The 19,770-nt window shown below is 60.4% G+C and overlaps 1 protein-coding gene across 1 annotated transcript in view; it reads left to right on the top strand.

Annotated features, from left to right (window-relative positions):
• The window catches only part of Gtf2ird1 (GTF2I repeat domain containing 1), an 81,254-nt gene extending 62,213 nt beyond the window's left edge, over positions 1 to 19,041 (top strand). Inside the window, exons 20-26 of the mRNA XM_077105990.1 lie at positions 1,906 to 2,089; positions 2,513 to 2,541; positions 14,751 to 14,828; positions 15,015 to 15,207; positions 16,025 to 16,062; positions 17,634 to 17,767; positions 18,829 to 19,041. Of these exons, the coding sequence (XP_076962105.1) occupies positions 1,906 to 2,089; positions 2,513 to 2,541; positions 14,751 to 14,828; positions 15,015 to 15,207; positions 16,025 to 16,062; positions 17,634 to 17,767; positions 18,829 to 18,897 (725 nt within the window). The 3' untranslated portion in view covers positions 18,898 to 19,041. The remainder of the gene's footprint in view (positions 1 to 1,905; positions 2,090 to 2,512; positions 2,542 to 14,750; positions 14,829 to 15,014; positions 15,208 to 16,024; positions 16,063 to 17,633; positions 17,768 to 18,828) is intronic.
• The last annotated feature ends 729 nt before the right edge of the window (positions 19,042 to 19,770 follow it).

The raw sequence follows: 19,770 nt of genomic DNA, 5'->3' as shown, positions 1-19,770 counted from the left end.
GCTGTCGAAAAATGGCCTCTGGGACGGCCTAGGAGCCACCCATGGGCAGTGAAGCCTCTGTGTGACACCGCAGTGCCGCCGCACGCTCACATATGCTGTAGGTACCTCACACGTTCCAATCCTTGGAGTCTGTGATGCCAAGAGCACCCGGGGACTGAGGACCTGTGGTGACAGAAATATGGGACTTTTCTTTGTTTTTCTTTTTTTGTTGTTTGTTTGTTTGTTTTGTTTTGTTTTAATTTAATGTGGTGCTGGGGGAGCCCAGGGCCTCCCACAGGCCGGGCCAGCCCCGAGTGGTCATGATGTGTTCGTGTAGGTCCATCCATCAGTCATCACAGATGTGCCGCTGTGACACAGAATCCCTTCCTTGGGGATGCTCTGCATGGGGTCAGGGTAGTGGGGCTCTCTGTTCCCTGCTCTCAATTTACTGTGAATCTAAAACTGCTGTAAAATAATAGTCTTTGTTTTAAAAAAAAAAGGATGGAGGAGAAGGCAGGGCTGGGTGGGGTGAAGCATCTTAGCTCATGTGGGTTCAGTCTCCATCACCAAGAAAAGAAGACAGGGCCCACCTGGAACCCCAGGCTGAAGCAGGAGGGTTGCAAGTTCAAGGCCAGCCTCAGCAACTTAGCAAGGCCCTGTCTCAATTAAAAAATAAAAAAGGCTGCAGGTGTGGCTTAGAGGTCAAGCGCCCCTGGGTTCCGTCCCCAGCAGCAGAAAAGAAAGAGGAGGAGGGTAGAAGCAGGGAGAGACTTTGAGGGGAAGCATGGCCACCTGTGTCAGAGGTTGCTCAAAGAACCACAAGTGTCCCCTGGCTCGGCCAACTTGAAGGCCATTGGCCATCATGGCCAGGGCCATCACACTTATCTGTTTATCTACCGTGTTGTGTATTTTTCATCTCAAAAAGGGCCTGTGTGTAATGGCCTAGGGACCAGCCGGCCACAGGCAGATACGGAGCTCGGAACAGTCTGGAGGCCACGGAGGCTGTGGGGAAGGGAAGGGGCTGTCGAGGGGCACAGCGCTGCCCTTTGGAGACAGAATGTTCTGGATTGAGATATGGTAGAAACAGTCTCAAACCTGGTGACTGATAAACCACTGGAGGATCCATTTTAAAATGGCGGATTTTTTGGCTCACCAGCTACACCTCCATCACAGGACCCTGCAGCTGGGCAGTGGCGGGAACCCAGGATGCACAAAGACGGGATTCGTGCTCGCCAGGTGCAGCGTGCACCTTGGACTCTGAGCTTCCTGGAGGCCAGAGCAAAAAGAGACGCAGGGTCTGCAGTTCCCAGTGTCCATGAGATGAAAATTAGCTCATTGCACCAAAAGTCTCATCTGTCCTATCCCGTTGTCCCTGTCCCTGTCGGCCCGGCCCCGTCCTGCAGTGCTGGGGGAGGTGTGCTTTTAGTGAGCTCCTGCGGCTGAGCCCTGAATGTGCAGGTCGGCTGCGGGGTGTCCAGGGCTGAGAACCCACACCTGCCCCCGGTGGGCAGCACCTCGGCCCCCAGTGGGTTGGGGACACACCCAAGAGGCCCCCCCCCCACCCCCGGGAGGCACCAGTCCAGCTGTGAGGAAAGACTGGCTGGAGTGGAGAGCTGCAGCCCTCCCCAGAGCGTTTGTGAAACTAGGTACAGCCCGAGTGCACAGGACCCAGCCTGCTGGCGGTACCCTGTGGGCAGCATCCTGGCCGGCTGGGCCTGGTGCTCCCGCCCCCAGATGGAATGTGCCTGCTAGAACCAGGGCAGACCGAGCCGCGTCCCTGTCATAGGCAGCCGGGCCACAGGCACGCATCCCCCAGTGGGGTTTGCAGATCCCGGCTCCCCTCCCGTCACCCAAGGGCCCTCTCCACCCTCTGCACACCTGCACCACCTCCTTCCTGATGGTCAGGACTGTCCCTCTCGCCCGCAGGGGAGGCCCTGGGCATCAAGTACCCCGTTCAGGTGCCCTACAAGCGCATCAAGAGCAACCCTGGCTCGGTGATCATTGAGGGGCTGCCCCCGGGAATCCCGTTCCGGAAACCCTGCACCTTCGGTTCCCAGAACCTGGAGAGGATCCTTGCTGTGGCTGACAAGATCAAGTTCACCGTCACCAGGTGCCGGGGGAGGGGGGACTCGGGGTTGGCCAGGGTGGGGCCTTTCCCCAGATCCTGCCTCGCCGCTGGTTGGGGGCCTTCCCCGCTCCATCCTGGGGGACTGGAGATGGACCACTGGCCTTTCCCTAAACTGGCCACCCCACTACCACTCCCAAGCAAGGGTGGCCCCTGAGCACCTTCTGCTCAGCACCGCCCAGTGGCACCGCCCAGTGGCACCCATCCCTGCTCCCCAGCCCCGAGAGAGGCCTTCATCCCACGTACACGGTCACCTGGGGTCCTTGATGAGATGCAGGCTGTGCCACAGGAGGTCTGAGGTGGCCCCAGCATTCCTAGGCCACACAGGTGTGGCCAGTGCCTCTGTGTCCCAGAGGCTCCCTGCTGTCCACCAGCCCCCACCCTGAACCCCCTCTCTTTCTCTTCCAGGCCCTTTCAAGGACTCATCCCCAAGCCTGGTAAGAGGCCTGCCGGGAGGGGCGCTGGGCGTGGGGGGCTGGCCCTGTCCTGGGGCTAGAGGTTGGAGCCGAGTCCACTGTGGGACATGGGTTCTGGGCTATGGACCAGAGCCGGGCTGCAGTCCTGCCTCAACTGACTATGGGGGCTCGAGCTTGGTGGTGAGATGGGGGAGCCAGCTGCCTGGATGACGAGGCTCCTGCTGACCCCTTCAGTACACCATGCCCTCTGCAGGTAGTGGACGGGTAGTGATGTGACAGCTCCTGTCAGCGCAGGGACCCCAATGAGGGGCAAGGGAGAGGGGAGTCCTGGAGGAGAGGGCACGCGGAGGCTGAGGTGCTCCAGGGGCTCCCCAGAGCCCCGCTGTGTCTCCAGAAACCTCGGATGGAGAAGGTCAGGAAGGTGGCAGTGGATGGGCGGCTTGAGTAGCAGCTGTGGCCCAAGTGCCCGAGGTCCAGAGCTCCCTGGCTCTGGCCCACCCAGACATTTACCATGGGCACTTTTATACCTCTTTGGAGGACTTGGAGGGCCTGGCCATGTTCTGGGCTTGGAGTGACCATGGTGGGCAGAGAGGAGGCCTCTCCGTGGCCCCTCAGACTGCGAGGGGAGACTGGGCTCGCAGCCAGTCCCCTGTCACAGCGGGGCTGTGCCGGCGCCATCCTGCTGAGACCTGGGCAGTCCAGAGTGGAGCCCGAGGCAGTCAGGCCACTACAGCGGAAATGAGCGTTTCCCCAGGAAGCAGGATGGGGACAGCAGGACAGGGCCGGGAAGTGACCATCACGGGATCGTGACGGCATCACGGGGTGCACTTGCAGAGCCTCCTGTGCGCCAGCCAGGGTCCCGGACATGCCTTCCAGGGCTTCCCGGGGACCGCGTGATCTCTGTGCTCTCTGTCCTCCTAACTTGGGGCCCAGCGCTGGCCGGCCCCTGCAGGGTGTCGTCTTGTGGGGCTCAGCCCCGGTGGCGTTGGCTCTGCTGCGCGGGCAGCCTGGGAGGATAGCCGGGCCTCCCTCTGCAGGTGAGAGCGGGGAGTGAGGCGCCGCCGGCCAGTCTGCTCCCTTTTGCCGGAGGAGAGGTCCCGGCTGGGCTGCCTTGGGCTATGCCCATTTTTAAGTGGGTTTGGCAACAGGAAAGGAAGGGTCATGCTCGCCCCGGGGGCAGGTTCAGCCCTTGGCCGTGTTCTGTGGGCAGAGGAAGCCTGAGAGCCCTCACCCGCGCGCCCTGAAGCCTCTCTCCTGCGTTCCCGTGGGAAGGTACCGGGAGTGTGGACGGCAAGTCATTCGGAGGAGCCCCTTGGAATGACCAGCAGGCTTTGGGGAGCAGCGGGGGGGGGGGGGCTCCCGACAGCCTCTCATCCGGCCTCTAGGTCCCTCTGTGCCCAGGGAGCCCTCTGAGGGTCCAGGGCAGGGCAGGAGGGTGGAGCCAGGGAGTCGGGGGTGTGCTGGGCAGGGTGCTAGGGTGAGGTGTGGGGAGCGGGGACTACCCCTTGGGTGGTAGGAGGACACTTTTAAGAATGGCTCAGGAGCCAGGTACAGTGGCCCTGTAATCCCGGCAGCTCAGGAGGCTGAGGCAGGAGGATCCTGAGTTCAAAGCCCCAGCAACTTAGAGAGGCCCTCAGCACCTCAGTGAGACCCTGCCTCTAAATAAAAAAATAAAAAGGGTGGTGTGGCTCAGTGATAGAGCACCCTGGGTTCAGTCCCCAGTGCTGAAGAAAGACATCCTGAGCACTAGAGGAACAGCGTCCCCATGTGGTGGGGACAACAAGGACCAGATCTGAGTGGCAGGCAGCGAGGCCTGCAAACCAGGGACCGTCCGCCCGAGACACGTGGCTGGCAGCCATCATAGCGAGTGAACTTGGCTCAAGAACCTGGTTGACGGTGGGGTGTGTGAGCCATGGTCCAAGCCTGCACCCCGGGACCTCCAGCGCCTGGGTGTGGAGAGAGGGGACCTCATAGGCCTGAAGCCCAGGGGGATGCTGCCACGGGGGAGGCCATGACGCCTGGGACCACAGGGGGCAGCTCACAGATGGGGGAGGCCTGGGCCACTGTGCGGCAGTGTCCTGCGGGTGGGGGTGGGAGAGGGTGAGCTGCAGAGGGCCTTTAGCCAGGGCTGGGAGGGAGCGATGGCCCCTAGGGATAGTGGGGAGCTGGGGGTGGCAGGAGGAGCCGCCAACTAGGGGCGGGGGTGGGGGGCTGCCATCTCTCCCAGGAAGGGTCACCAGATTGTGGACAGAGGGCTAGAAAGAAGAAAAGGGCCTGGGAAGTTTGACTGTTGGTCACCAAGAGTCGAGGAGGGGTCCGGGCCGCCCAGGCCTGTCTGTCTGCAGCTGAAGTCCCCAGAAGGGGCAGGAGCAGGTTGGTCTCCACGCCAGGGTGAGGCCACCTGCCAGGTTAGGCTGTCTGCTGCAGAGATCAGCCCTCTCCCCTACACTGGGGCCAGGGAAGGGTCTGGGCTGTCACCTCCCGGGGCTGCCAGCCTCCCCCAGACTCCAGCTGCCCTGGGAGGGAGGGAGGTGCTGTCAAGGGTCCCATCTGTAGCTGAGCAAACCAAGCCTCAGCGAGGCAGAGTCTCCATGGCCTGAGCCTGGGCGCTGGGGACGTGGGGCAGCAGGGGGCGGAGTTAGCAGAGCTGCGGCCAGAATCACACGGGGCCTTGACCGGAAGGCCAGGCCGGCCAGGCTGACAACAGGCTTGATTTTGTGGCATTGAGAGATTTTTCAGCCATCCACATGACATCAGGAGGTTTTCATGGTCTTGCGGTTACCATGGTGACCACAGTTCCACTGCCCGCCCGGGGTAGGCCAGAGAAGGAAGAGCTGGGCACTGGAGCCAAGGGAGGGTGGTGAGCAGCGGCAGCGGGCAGCAGGTCTCTGGTGAGGGGAAGCCAGACACGAGGAGGGTGGAAACTTCCAGAAGGGTGAAGGTGGTACTGGCCCCCAAGGCAGGGTCTGCAGGCCTGGGAGACACCTGGGGACATAGGTGCAGCTGGTGGGGTCCGAGTTGTGGGTTGATGCAAGCAGGGTGGCCATGGGGTGGGGGCAGTGGCCACCCTGAGGAACAGAGCCAGTGCAGGAGCAGAGCAGAGCCAGCCACAGAGTTTGTGGGTCAGGAGAACTGAGCCAAGAATATGGGGGTAGCCAGGTTCAGGGGGCGCTCATCTGTGATCCTTGCGGCTGGGGAGGCCAAGGCAGGAGGACTGCGAGGTCAAAGCCAGCCTCAGCAGCTCAGCTAAAGAAGATGCAGAGAGGCCTGGGATGTGGCTCAGCAGTAGAGCACCCTGTATCAAAAACAATTCTTTTTTAATTTAAAAAAAAAAAAAAAAACTTTTTTAAAAGCCATGAAAGAGAGTGAGCTCCCTGTCACTCAAGGCATTTAAGCCAAGCTGGGGCAGGCACTCACTAGGGAGGTCATATCCAGCAGGGCTCCCTGCAGGTGGGGACAGAAGGGCTCTTCCTGCCTGTGTCTGAGCCTGAGGTCCCTACCCGTGGTGGCTCTCCTCGGGGCCAGTCTGGGGGAAGGGCTAGGGTGGGACCCACTCCCCCTGCAGTGGCAGGCCGCTCCTCTCCCTGTTTGGGAACCTGCTGGCCTGAGTGGTAGTCTCGGGAAGCCCCTCTCAGCGCACGGGGACCTCAGAGGCAGAGCAGAGCTGCCGACTTGCTGTGTGACTCCGGCAAGTCAGTTTGCCTGCCTGAGCCTCTGCGACCTCGTCAGACAGTGGGGGACACTGCGGGAACCCCGTGCCCACCCCAGGGCCTCCCTGGGCTCCCTTCATGGCCAGAGGGGGAGGGGCAGTGGCGCTCAGCAGGTGGGAGGCGAGAGGCGGCCAGGCTGAGCGTGGAGGGCCTGGAAGGCCCGGCTTTGCAGCGTGGACTGGACCCTGCAGACCCGGCCTTGGCAAGCTCTTGCGCTGACGTCCCCGCAGCCCCCCAAGCCTGAGCAGCCCGCGGGCCCCAGCTTGATTGAGGCTGTCCCTGAGGTCCATTCGGAACGTCCCACTTAGTTTCAGTTGAAGGCAGTGTCAGGTCAGGAGCTGCTGGGAAGATGGACACTTCACTCTGCGCAGCAAGGGCTGTGGTCCTGGGACCCAGGTGGACAGGGCCCCAGAGATGCTGCTAGGCCTCTCTGTGGGGTCTCCTGTCATCCGCAGGAGCTGGGCCAGGGTGCCCTGATGGGAAAGGCACTAGGGGTGCAGAGATAGGGGTTGGACAGTGTCAGCAGCAGGAACAGGTCACTTTTGCCCCCTCAGGACTTTTTTCTGCCATTTCTGGCCTGTATGATCTTGGATAAGTTGACTTACTGCCTGTGAGTATGGATAAGTTAACTTACTAGCTATGATCTTGGACAGTTAACTTACTGTCTCTGATCCTGGATAAGTTAACTTACTGTCTCTGATCCTGGATAAGTTAATTCCACTGGGCCTCCATTTCCTCAGGGTCCCCTGGAACAGGAGCACCCTCTGTGATTCCTCCCACCTCTCTTCTGTTGTTGGAGACCTGAGTCCTTTTCATGTCCCTAGTCACTCGGGCACTCACCCCTCAGGGCCTGCCTCCTTTCCCCGCCGTCCCCACCCCTCTCCACCCTTGCAACTCTGTCATCTTGAGAGCTCAAAATAAAACCGTCCTTCCTTGGGTTTCTAAAGATACCCGGCTCCAGCGCCAGCCTGTTTCTCTACTTAATTATCTCTGCTGTGCTTTGTTAATTAGGCCCCGGTAATGATCCCCTTCTGCCTTCCCAGGGGAAGCTGGCATCTGCCGGGCGGGGCTGAGAGGCCTCTGTGGGCAGACACGCCCTGCCCTGCATAGAGTGGGCGCTGTGGCTGGATCCCGGGGACGCGGGGGAGGGTGCTCAGCTAGCGCCGTGCCAGCCCCATCCTGCCCTGGACAGGCGCCCTGGTGAGGCAGTGAGGGGGCTCCAGAAAGCCCTGGCTGAGGCCACCCAGGCCACCGGAACAGCCTGGTCCTTCCATCTGGGCTGGGCTGTACTGAGGTCAGCACGTGGCGGGGCGGTCACCAGGCACCTGGCCCACGCAGGTCTTGTCAAATGGTGGACGTGTCTTTGAGCCGCAGAGGCAGAGGGCTGGGCAGGAAGCCGGGCTCCGCCTGTGGTTTGCTGGATGGCTTGGGTCTTTCCGGCCCACGGGGTGGGGTGGGGGACGCTCAGGTGGCAGAACGGGAGGTAGGGATGGGGACACAGCCCAATATCTGTAAGTGCCATGGGGACTGGCCAGCGGGGGCCAGCAGGGGGCCAGCACTGGCACAGTCACACTGTCTGTGAGCGACAGAGACATCGGGCCAGGTCCTGGTGTCTGGGGCTGGCCTCTTGATCGACACTGATTTAAAAAAAAAAAAGAAAGAAAGAAAAGTAAAAACCTGCATCATGGGGCTCACCTCCTGATAGGGACATAAAGGGACAATCTGGAAAGCTGGAAGTGCTGTGGACATGCTTGGGTGAGGGCGAGACTTGATGCCCTCCGTTTCCGGCAGCCCTGAGTCAAACCCGGGGCCTCACATATGTGCTCTACACAGCGCCGAACCCCAGGCCTAGGCAGGTGGTGGCCCAGGAGTGGCCCCAGAGTAGAGGCCTGAAGGAGGCAGCGCTGACCAGGGAGCACGGAAAAGCATTGCAGGCGGAGAGGGCCCCTCTGCAAAGGCCCTGGGGTCACCTGCCAAGTGCTGGAGAAAGAGCAGGGGAAATTGCCAGAGATGAGGCAGGAACTGGAGGGAAGATGGCGTGTGAGCCGAGGAAGGGCCGGCTTGCGACTCGGGAGCCAGTGCAGCTCTGGGCAGGGGGGCAGGCTCCCCCACTCAGGGTTGAGAGGAGCCCCCTGGCTGTCAGGCCCAGGACAGGCAGGGCTGAGAGCAGCTGAGGCTGTCAGGCGGTCCCTGACTCTGGGTGTCTTTTGTAGCTAAAGCCCAAAGAATTTGCCGATGCGGGCTGGGGGGCAGCCTGGACAGCCGGGGCCAGCGCGCTTCTGGCCGGAGGAGGTGCCAGGCCTTGGGTGGGTGGGACACTGTCTGGGGCTTCAGTTCTCAGGGCAGAAGCTGGGGTCCAGGGGAGTAGCCACGGCTGGAGGTGTAATTAGAGATTCCCGAGCTCTGATGTTTAAAGCCCTGGGTCAGTGAGGTCACTCAGGAATGTCCCAGTCAGCTTTTTCACACTGCGACTGAAAGACACAACAAGAACAATTCGAGGAAAGGACGTTTTGGGGGGGCTCAGTCCATGTACAGCCAGGTCCGTTGTCTGAGCCCAGGGTAAGGCAGGACAAGGCCACCCCCAGGGGCCACCTCCTCCAGCCACACCTTACCTGCTCTAGTCACCACCCAGTTATGACTCTCCACTGTCCCATAGGAGCTTCTAGGGCCACCGCTCATCTAAACCGTAACGCAGAGGCCAGTGGGTGCTGCTCATTGGTGACAGAAGACATGGTCCCCTTGCCTAGGGCTACCGCTGCCACACAGGGTGGAGAGGGACAGAGATACCCGCTGTGCCCCGTGAAGTCAGGGCACCCCAAGTTCCCATTATTGGCCTCGTGAAGCTGAGTTTTCCGTGACCTTTCAGCGGGGACCTGGGACGGGACAGGGAAGGCCAGAAGGAATCTGGCAGGCAACATGTGGACACCTTGGCCAGGAGTGGGGCTCCGCGCCTTCGAGCCCAGTTCTTCAGGAGGCTGAGGCAGGAGGGTGGCTTGAGCCGGGCGTCAGGGCCGGCCTGGGCAGCATAGGGAGACCCCGCCTCAGGGAGGAGAGTGGGAAACTGGTCCCTCAGCGGGGCCCTGTTTGGCGGGGGGGCGGTGAGCTTTGCCCCCTAAACATCGGGGCCCTCAGTGGACTTCAGCAAGGGGACGCCAAGCCGCGTGGATGCACCGAGAGCTGTTTGGCAGGCAGTGGGCACAGGGAGGCTGGGCTGTAGGCTGGACCTTCAGGACGTTTCTCTGTGAAAGTGGCCCGTTGTGGTGGCCAACTGGACTTATGGCTTAAGACATCTGTGTGCTACCTTCTGGTTCAGAGGCCAGAAGTCCAGCACGAGTCTCAAGAGGCTGAAGTCAGGCTGGGCTGCCTCCTCCTGGTGGATGGCGGGGGGGGGGGGGTCCATATCCTTTCCTTGTCCAGCTTTAGAGACCTCCTTCTTTTGGCCTCCATCTTAGAAGTAGCTCCCTCCAAACTCTGCCAGCTGAGGTCTCTGGAGTGACCCATGAGAGCAGGAGCAGGGACCCAGGAGAGGCGCAGGGAGGAAGGAGGTGAGCAGGGTCCTGTCACAGGCTGGCTATGTGCGTGTGCACCGAGACGCTCAGCCCGAGCAGGGCTACCCATCACTCACGCCCCACGTGGGGCTCACCAGTGCACCTGCTTGTGGGTGCCCAGCGCACACCCAGATGGCCACTCTGTGCACACACCTGCTCCCTGGGCCTGGGGTCCCAGCAGAACAGTCGCAATGCTGGCTTCCAATCCACCCGAGCCCGGGACCTCACCCGTCACCCCCCGAGGCCTGCCCAGGCTCCACCTCAGTGCCTGTGTCCTGCTGGAGGGTGAGTGTCAGTCTGCTGACCCGTCTCCCAGCTGGACACCACACCCCAAGTTCCCTTTGGACTTAGCAGAGGCCTCACACATAGAAGGTTCTCTAAGGCTGAATAAGCCGGGACTGCGGTGCACGCCTGTCACCATCTGTCCATTGGGGCGGGTGGCCTGTCCTTATGGGTGGTCAGGAGTCTGAAGGCATGTTGTGTAAGCCTGATTTGCAAACATGACAGGTCACTTGGGCATGGGGACCATAATGGGGTCTTCAGGCCCTGGACGCCCCAGGGGCTGGGAACAGCAGCGCCCCCTGGTGGTGCTCCTGATCCTGCCCGCACCACCCACTGTGGAGTCAGAACTGGCAGATCCCTTGGTGTCCAAAGGACAGCGAGGCCCAGCGGGTGGTCGTGAGCCACATCCCAAGTGCCAGGGGCTCTGCCCAGTGTGTGGCAGCCCCTGTCCTGGGATCTGTGCCCTCTCCTGTCCCCACCGCACATGAAGGAACAGCTCAGAAAACCAGAGCAGACCCTAGTCCTCCCGGGCTGGCTGGCCTCACTCCTGTGGGCAGAGGCTGCAGGCCAGGTGACACGGCGCCCGCAGCTTCCCCGGGTTGCTGTTTGGCCGTGGGCACCACCAGGCGACCAGGACGGGGTGGGGGGGAGTGGGCCAGATGTCTCACGTGTGGTCTCCGATCATCCTGAGCCCCACCCAAGGAGAGGTGGGGCCCGGGGCTGAGCCACCCTCTGGTGCCTCATCTCATTGGCATCCCAGCCCCAGGCAGGAAGGCCCCTGGGAGAGTGTGGGCTGCACGTGGGCATGGGGGGGCACCAAGGCCCGCTCCTGCCTGTCCTGGCTCTGCGCCCGTCCCACCCACAGGCTTCGAAGTGCTCTGTGAAAGGGCTGCATGAGTACCACCCCAGCAGCCCCCCACTACAGCCTTGGATCCGGGGGCTTGATAGCTCTAGTGTGTCTGGGCCCTGAGGGGTTGAGAAGAGCCCTGGGGACCCAGAGAAGGGACAGTTTCCAGGGACTTGGTGGAAGGCTCTCGGGAGCAGGTCTGAGAACCCCTCCCCACCAGTGCGCGGTGAGCAGGGGGCACGCGGTGCATCTTGAACGTCATCCAGACGACCCCAGGGAGCTTGAGAGTGAACTTCAGAGGCCTAGAAAGTTTTCATTTGTGAAATTTACCTTCCTGGGACTATAGGAGGATTGAGGCCTGGAGCTAAGGACAGCAGGGACATCCTGACTGGTGGCAGGGATCTGAAACTTTCGTAGTGCTCTTCTGCATGTGATACTAGATCTGCAACGGGCCAGGATTCCCCCTGGAAGATATGGACACTGAGGCCCAGAGAGGTTGAGTGACCTTCCAAGCCCCACTCAGCATTAGGGTTAGACTCAGGGTCGTCTCGCTGTCTCTCCTGGGCCAGGGACCCCTCCTCATTGCTGGCCCTAAGGACCTCCTTCAGGTAGGACACACCCTTCACCTCCCCCGTGGCCTAGGCCTGCTGATGTGCCTGGAAGAGCGGCCACCACTGCCCTGACCTGCTGGCTGGGCGTTTCTGTTCCTGCTTGTGGGCCCTGCTGCTGTCACTGCTACAGACAGGACTGCGAGAGGGACTTGCCCAGGGTCACAGCTGAGGACAGAGGTGGGATTTGAACCTAGGCAGCCAGAGTCTCGGAGGCCCTCGGGCTGTGGCCACCCTGCAGCGTCCCCAACAGATCCTGGGTTCCCTGATCTTTCTCTTGCCCAGAGGCACAGCCTGCCCGAGTCCTGGCTACTGCTGCCCACAACATCCCCGGGCTCCCTGGTGATAGCCACAGTCCAGACAATGGGTGTGCGACGACCTGGTTGTGGGGAAGGGCCACTCCCAGCCACACAACCCACTGGCTGGGCCATCTGGATCTGCAGGGATCTCGGCTCCTCCCACAGGCTGACCAGGGCGTGGGGGCAAGCCACCTCCGTCATAGGCAGTGGCCACAGTTCACATCAGGAAAGGCCAGCTGCTGGGCACCTCCCTTCCCCAAGTTGCCCTTCCCCCTGTTGAGCAGGGAGGGTGGGTCCTGGGGCTGGAGAGGGCGCCCATCTGTGGTCAGGGTTCCTCCCAGAGCTGCTCCCTCCTTTGCCCGCACTGCCCAAGGAGTGGCCTCGAGTTCCCAGAGGGCAGGGTCTCCTCCCCCCTCCAGCCTTCCCTGCCCCACTTCACTCCAAAACTCATCCCTTAAGAAAAATCTTGCCGGGCTCAGCGGCCCCGTCTGTAATCCCAGCACCTTGGGAGGCTGAGACGGGAGGCTCCCAGGTTCACAGCCAGCGGGGCCCCTGCGTGCTGAGCGAGCGCTCATCCCAGCCCAGGGCCAGGCCCCCAGGAAGCAGGGGAGGTTTCCTCTGGGGCATCTTGAGCCAAGCACCACGGGACCCCGGGGCCCCTGGTCCCTCTTGTCCCTCACACCCGCTTCCCAAGTCCCAGTGAGGAGTCTCAGCGTGCGGCGAGGCTGCAGCCCAGTTCCTTCGGGTCCCTTGTGGCTGTCACCTCTGGGAACCCATCTCTGGCCCCCAGCTGGGTCAGGCCCCTGCCACCTGCTCCTGTCGGCCACCGAGTGGCAGTTGGCAGAACCGACTGCCATCTCCTAAGGCAACCAGGTGTCCCACAGCACGCAAGGGCAGGGCTAGCTGGGCAGTTGGGGTCAGCTTTTCTGTCGCCAGGACCAAAAGGCCTGACGAGGACAATTTTGGAGGAGGAAAAGTTCACTCAGGGCTCACAGTGTCCGATGTTGAAGTTGCCCTAAGCGAAAGAGCAAAGAAAAAGCTTTATTTCTGAGCACTTTGGGAACAAGAGGGGAATGTACGCTACAGAAATATCTTCAAAATAGGTACAATCGGATTTCACGGGTGCTGGGCAGAATACTCCATCCGCACACAGGACTGGTCCCAGGGCACTGGCCCCGAGGTCAGAAGGAACATTGTGGCAGAAGAGGGCAGCAGAGGGGAGCAGCTGGGGACGTGGCACCAGGAAGCAGAGGGACAGGGCTCCTCCGGCCACACCCCCGTCTGCAGTCACCACCCAGTGGCTCACCTCTGAACCTTCTTGCACTGTCTCACACAGGAGCTTTGGGGTCACCTCACATCACGTCCCCTGCTAGGTCCCCATGGTACTCTAGAAACATCCCTAGGGAATGACGTGGGCCAGCTCTGACTGAGTCCTGGCCCTCCACAGCTGGGTGACCAGCCCAGGACAGTGCGGCTCAGGTCTCCCTCTCAGCCTCTGTCCACACCGCCCTCGGGCCACAGGGCCAGGCCAGGCCTGCTGCGCTGTATGCACAAGGCAGCCACCCCCGTCCTTGCTTGGTGACCACAGAGGCCTCAGCTCAGAGGGCCCTGTCTTGGGGGTCCCATCCACTTCCTTTCAAGGGCGAGCTGTGGGTGGTGGGCAGGGGTCACAGGACACCCCACAGACCATGCCTCTCCACGAGGAAGCAGACTCCTGGGACCCAAGGCTTGTGAGGGAGTGGAAAGACCAGGGCTCTGAGGTCAGGCAGATGGACTGGCACTGTCACTTTGTAGCTGGGTGACCTTGGGCCAATCAACCTCACTGAGGCCATTTCCTCAGCTGTGATGAAGGTGCCCGTGACCAGGCCTGGCACACGTTGGTTTGCAGTCCCGGCCGTCTTTCCCTGTCCTGTGTGGGTGCTGCCGGGTCTGCCTCCACGGGGATCCTCAGTGGCAGGGGACAGGAGGAAAGGCTCTGCTGCAGGCCCTTCACCCAGAGCCCATCTGGTTCCTGCCTGGGTCTGGGGAAGGGTCAGGCTGGTTCTTACCATATCAGGGTCCTGAAGACCATCGGGAGGGGGACCTGGGGGGCTGAGCCAGGGGTCTTGGTGCATCTGAGGAGGACATAGTCCTCTGAGGTGGGGACACGGGGAGGGGTTGTCTGGGACAACTGACACTTACAATAGGCGTCGGGGACTCTGGGAAGGGGGGCCAGGCTGAGCAGGTGCCCAGGCGATGCAGGAAGCCCCCCATGGGGGAGTGCATGGACAGACCAAGCCCCCAGGCAGGTCTGATAGGCAGGTGGAGTGCAGCCTGGGTCGGCTCCTCAACAGAACTGGGTCCCCAAGGTCAGAACAGGAGTTGTCTCCCTGCAGAGACCTGCCTGTCCCTCTGTCCCCATGGCCAGGGCCCTGGCCCGGCACCAGGGACTCCTCTAGGCCAAAGAGCACAGGAGGGGCACGTCCAGGCGGTCGGGAGGGGCTGCGCAAGGACCATGTGGAGACCCCAGAGGCGGCTCCCACTCAGGCCTGGGCAAGGTGGCCGGGTGCCCGTGCCCATCTCCTCCAGGACGTTCGCAGGTGTCACCAGGCACTGGCCCAGGCTGGGCTATCGGGTGCCTCCCCGTGGGCCACTCCAGGTCAGGGTCGCCCTTCAGCCTCTCTCCGCCCACCCTGATGGTCCTGGGGGCCACCTCAGACCTGCAGTAGGGGCGGTCACCCCAATTCCCTTCCTATGTCACCTCCTAAGGGTCTCTGTTGCACTTGGAGAGGCTGTGACTAGTGACACCCCTGGCGTCACCCTGGGCTGTGCCTCCTCTGACCTGAGGGTGCTGCTTGGGAAGTGTGGGGTGCGCAGGGGGAGCCCAGAGACACAGGCCAGGGGCCCCTCGCAGGAGAGGCCTGTGGGGACCCTCAAGCCCCCATCTTCCTCGGCAGACGAGGACGACGCCAACAGGCTCGGGGAGAAGGTGATCCTCCGGGAGCAGGTGAAGGAGCTCTTCAACGAGAAGTACGGTCAGTGTCCCCTGCGGCCGCGCGGGTCTGCGGGCCAGCCCTGGGACCCCCCTACAGCCCACCCAGACAGGGCTGCCCTCATTGGCCCCGCAGGTTTATTGACTGTGACACCTTCCTGGGGTGAGATGGCAGCTGAGCCCTCCCCCTAGAGATGTGACAGGGACCACTGTCCCCCTCACCCTCCAGGGGAGGCCCTGGGCCTGAACCGCCCGGTGCTGGTTCCTTACAAGCTGATCCGAGACAGCCCAGACGCCGTGGAGGTCACGGGCCTGCCCGATGACATCCCTTTCCGGAACCCCAACACCTATGACATCCACCGGCTGGAGAAGATCCTGAAGGCCCGGGAACACGTGCGCATGGTCATCATCAACCAGCTCCAGTGAGTGACCGGCACCAGGGGCCGCGGGAGAGGGGACTCGTGGAGACCAGCGAGTTGGGGGTCCCTGATCAAAAGGCCAGAAGCCAAAAATAGTTTATTTGACAGTTTTCAGATTTAAAAGCTGTACATGCCACCAGGTGCGGTGGCGCACACCTGTAATGCCAGTGACCCCAGAGGCTGAGGCAGGAGGATCGCAAGTTCAAGCCCAGCCTCAGCAACTTAGGGAGGCCTAAGAAGTTTAGTGAGACCCTGTCTCAAAATAAAAAATGTAAGGGGCTGGGGGCGCGGCTCGGGGGTAGATCCCCAGCGCCAAAAATAAATACCTGTGTCCACAGTTGAGAATTAGAACAAGGAAACAGAGACCTACAGTTTTCCTAGCACAGGCAACAAACACTGTGGTACATTTTGGGGGTGAGCATGTTTGGGTTTTGGTGTTTTTGTGGTACTGAGGATTGAATGTTGGGGTGCTCTGCTGCTGAGCTACATCCCAGCTGTTTTCTATTGTTTTTATAATTTTGAGACACAGCCTTGCTAAGTTGCTGAGGCTGGCCTTGAACTTGGGATCCTCCTGCCTCCTAAGACCTCTGGGATGACAGGCGTGCGCCAGTGCTCCCAGCTGGCTCAGGGTTTTGGAGATTGCAGCCCCTGGTCACTTGGTCCTGTTGCTTTGGGCCGGTGGCAGCACATGACATTCCGGCAGGCTCGAGTGTGAGGACCACAGAGGCATCTCACGTCCCGAGGCCGTAGCTCATGTTCAGGGAGCAGGTGAGGAGGGGGAGCCTCGTTTCTGACCCCACCTCATCCCTTTCTTTTCCAGGCCTTTTGCAGAACTCTGCAACGATGCCAAGGTGCCAGGTGAGTTGGAGGCTGAGGCGGCCACCCTTCTGCCTCAGAGGGACCAGAGTCCAGAGAGCTTAGTTGTCTGCCAGCAGACACAGGTGGCAGTATCTAGGCCGTGATAGGGGAACTGCTCTCAGACAGAGGCAGTGCCACAGGAGGGCGTGGTGGCCTGGGGAGAGACCCAGGGTGACACCTGACATTTTTCCATCTCCATAATCCCAGTGACTGTATCTGGAGGCTGAGGCAGGAGGATCACAAATTCAAAGCCGTCCTCAGCGGTTCAGCCAGGCCCTGTCTCAAAACATAAAAAGGGCTGAGGACGTGGCTCGGTAATTAAAAGCACCTGAGTTCCATCCCTGGTGCAGCCTTAGGTTCCCACGGGGTTAAGCCCCAAACACAAATTCTGTAGCGCACAGGACCATGCTCAGGGGTACAGCCCTGCCCCACAGCTCAAGGCTGGCCTCAATCCTTAGCCTGGCAATAAAAGAAAGGAAGATAAAAGACTCCAATAGCACACAGGTACAAAGCTCTGCTGTGAGTCTCATACGTGCATATCCACTTACCCAGCAGCAACGAAATACCTAGAGTCCCACTGTGTGCTAGCCTTGTGTGCACACAATCTCTAAGTCTCACATCCTGTTTTCCCCCATTTTGCCTCATAGAAGTTAATACATTAGGGCTTCTGTGCCCCAGAGTTTCTTTCTACTGGGGTGCACCTGTTGTGCAGAGGAGCTTTCAGCTCAGTAGTCGCACAATTAGGACCTGTTCCCAGTCTCTGAGCATTGGCTGGGTGCCAGATACTGTGCCAAGAGCCGTGCACAAGCCAGGCACCGTGGCACACGCCTGTGATCACAGCTGCTCAGGAGGCTGAGGCAAGAGGATCACGAGTTCAAAGCCAGCCTCAGCAACTTAGCAAGGCGCTAAGCAACTCATTGAGACCCTGTCTAATAAAATACAGAAAAGGGCTGGGGATAGCGCTCAGAGGTCAAGTGCCCCTGAATTCAATCCCTGGTACCAAAAAAATAAAAATAAAAAAAAAAGATGGGATGTGGCTTAGTGGGAGAGAGTGCCCTGGGTTCAGTCCCCAATAACAAACAAACAAAAAAAAAAACAGGTTGTGGGAAAGAGCTTTGTGCAGTATCTCATGGGTCTTGCAGCAAGATGCAGACTGGCCCTGAACTCCTGGGCTCAAACAATCCTCCTGTCTCAGCCTCCCAAACAGCTGGGACTCTAGGCATGTGCCACCAGGCCCAGCTGCCTGCAAGACCTATTCATACCGCACTCCCAAGGCTGTGGGCAGGACAGGTACTGGCCCCAGGAAGGGAGCTGGGCATTCTGGGGAGCAGGAGGGGGAACAGGGCCCGCACTGAGCCTCTGGGGAGGTCGACCTGGAAGCCGCTGATGCAGGGTGAGCCAGGCAGGCAGGTGGTGGGAGCCGGAGCCAGAGCTGGAGCGAGTGGCCCTGGGTAGGTCTGCAGAGGAGGACAGTCTTGACCACGGGGCGGGCTGATGTCTGCAGTGCTGACCCTGCCCCTGAAAGCCCCCTACCCCGCACCATCCCCCCTCAGCAGCCTTTCTCCCCCCAGCCAAAGAGAGCAACGTCCCCAAGCGCAAGAGAAAGCGGGTCTCCGAAGGCAACTCCGTCTCCTCCTCCTCCTCCTCCTCCTCCTCGTCCTCCAACCCGGAGTCTGTGGCCCCCACCAACCAGATCTCACTCGTGGTAAAGTTGCACAGACCTGGACTCCGCCAAGCTTCTCTCTGGCCACTGCCCCTCGCTCGGGCGGGGCTGCCTGCTCCAGGAGGTGGGGTGGGGGCTCGGGGAGGCTCTGGGCTCTGAGCAGGCCCTCCAGCCGCCCCGTGCAGCTGCCTCGGCCTGTCCCCCCATGAGACAGCCCCTCCTGCCGGTGCTCACAGACAGGACCCAGGGTCTGTCCGAGCCTCAGCGGGCTCCCCCAGGTGGGGGTGTCGCCCTGCTGTGTAGAAGAAGACAGCAGGATTCAAGGGTGGACCAACCCATGCTGGATGGAGAGCCCAGCTCCAGAGTTCCATCAGTGCCACTGTGTTACGCGCATCCGTCTCTCCTGTCCAAGGGAAAACCCCATTAGGGACACACCTGGCTTAGCAACCCTGAGTCCAGCCAGGCATGGTGGCGCAGGCCTGTAGTCCCAGAGACTCAGGAGGCTGAGGCAGGAGGATCACAAGTTTGAGGCCAGCCTCTGCAACTTGGCAAGACCCTCAAAACACAAAAATCAAAAGGGCTGGGATGCAGCTCAGGGGTAGAGCACCCTGGGTTCAATCCCCAGTTCCAGGGGAAAAAAATAAATCTTGAGTCCTAATGGGGGGGATATTTGAGCACATTTGAAAATGACTTTAGGACTTCTTGGTTCCGTGACCACACTATCTCCCCCAACCCTTCACTGGAGCCCCCGAAGTCCAGACTTTGACCTTGTCCCTGCCTGAATGTCTGGATGCCCATAGAGGATTCCCACCTCCACACGCAGCCCAGAGACAGGACAGCTTCCTCAGCCCCTTGCCACCGTGCCCCTGACTGTCCACACGAGGAGTCTCTGGGACACAGGTGGGAAGTCATAGACCCCCAGCCTACCTTCTCAGCTACTGCTGAACTGTGTGACCTTGGAGAGGTCACATCCCCTCTCTGGGCTTCAGTGGCCCCAAAATAAATCGGGCGTAGGAAGCCCTTGATGGCGCAGAGCTCAGCGTCTGGTGTCCTCTCTGCATCACCTGGAGTCCTAACCCAGTACATTTGTCCCCTCTCTCTAGCAATGGCCAATGTACATGGTGGACTATGCCGGCCTCAACACGCAGCTCCCGGGACCTCTTAATTACTAGACCTCAGAGCTGACCCAGGACCTCACTCAGAAAGACTAAAGGAAATGTAATTTATGTACAAAGTGTATATTCGGATATGTATCGATGCCTTTTAGTTTTTCCAATGATTTTTACACTATATTCCTGCCGCGAAGGCCTTTTTAAATAAGTAAAAAAAAAAAAAAAAAGTTGTCTTTGCTCTTCATTGTGTAATGTGTTCTCTTCTGGAATTGAGGCTGCCGCTGGGCCAGGCAGAGGAGGCCCAGTTCAGGTGGCCTGCCCAGGCCCCACTGTCTGGGGACAGACATCATTCGTTTCTTTGCCACCAGGGGCATGGGACCTGAGGACAAGAAGCCATGGGAGACAGAAGAGCCACCCACAGGCCTCCACCAGGCCTTGGTCTGAGCCATGTTCTTGGGTCTTCTGCCAGTTACATGAAGCCACCTCCCCACCCTACAGCCTGCCTGAGAGCTGGGACCTGGGGCCGGGGGGGGGGGGGTCCCTCATCCTTCCTGCTTGGGGCTGAGCTGGCACAGGCAGGAGTGACAGCAGGGACCACCTGGGCCCAGGACCTAGGTGAAGTCTGAGGCATGAGCCCATAATCCCAGCTACTCAGAGGTCCAAGGCCAGCCTGGATGACACAGCAAGACCCTATCTCAGAGGCCTGTCGTGGAGGGGCACGTCTGTGGTCCCATCGACCCGGGAGGCTGAGACAGGAGGATGGCAAGTTCAAAGCCAGCCTCAGCAAAAGCGAGGCCTAAGCAACTCAGTGAGACTCTAATGTCTCTAAAATACAAAATAGGTCTGTGGCTCAGTGGTTGAGTGCCCCTGAGTTCAACCCAGGATACAAGAAAAAAAAAAAACCTGTCTGGGGGTGGGGGAAGGTGCTGAGGA

The sequence above is a fragment of the Callospermophilus lateralis genome, chromosome 19 (genome assembly GCF_048772815.1).
Source record: "Callospermophilus lateralis isolate mCalLat2 chromosome 19, mCalLat2.hap1, whole genome shotgun sequence".
Classification (NCBI taxonomy): Eukaryota; Metazoa; Chordata; class Mammalia; order Rodentia; family Sciuridae; genus Callospermophilus; species Callospermophilus lateralis.
This window is presented reverse-complemented; position numbering and strand designations above follow the sequence as displayed.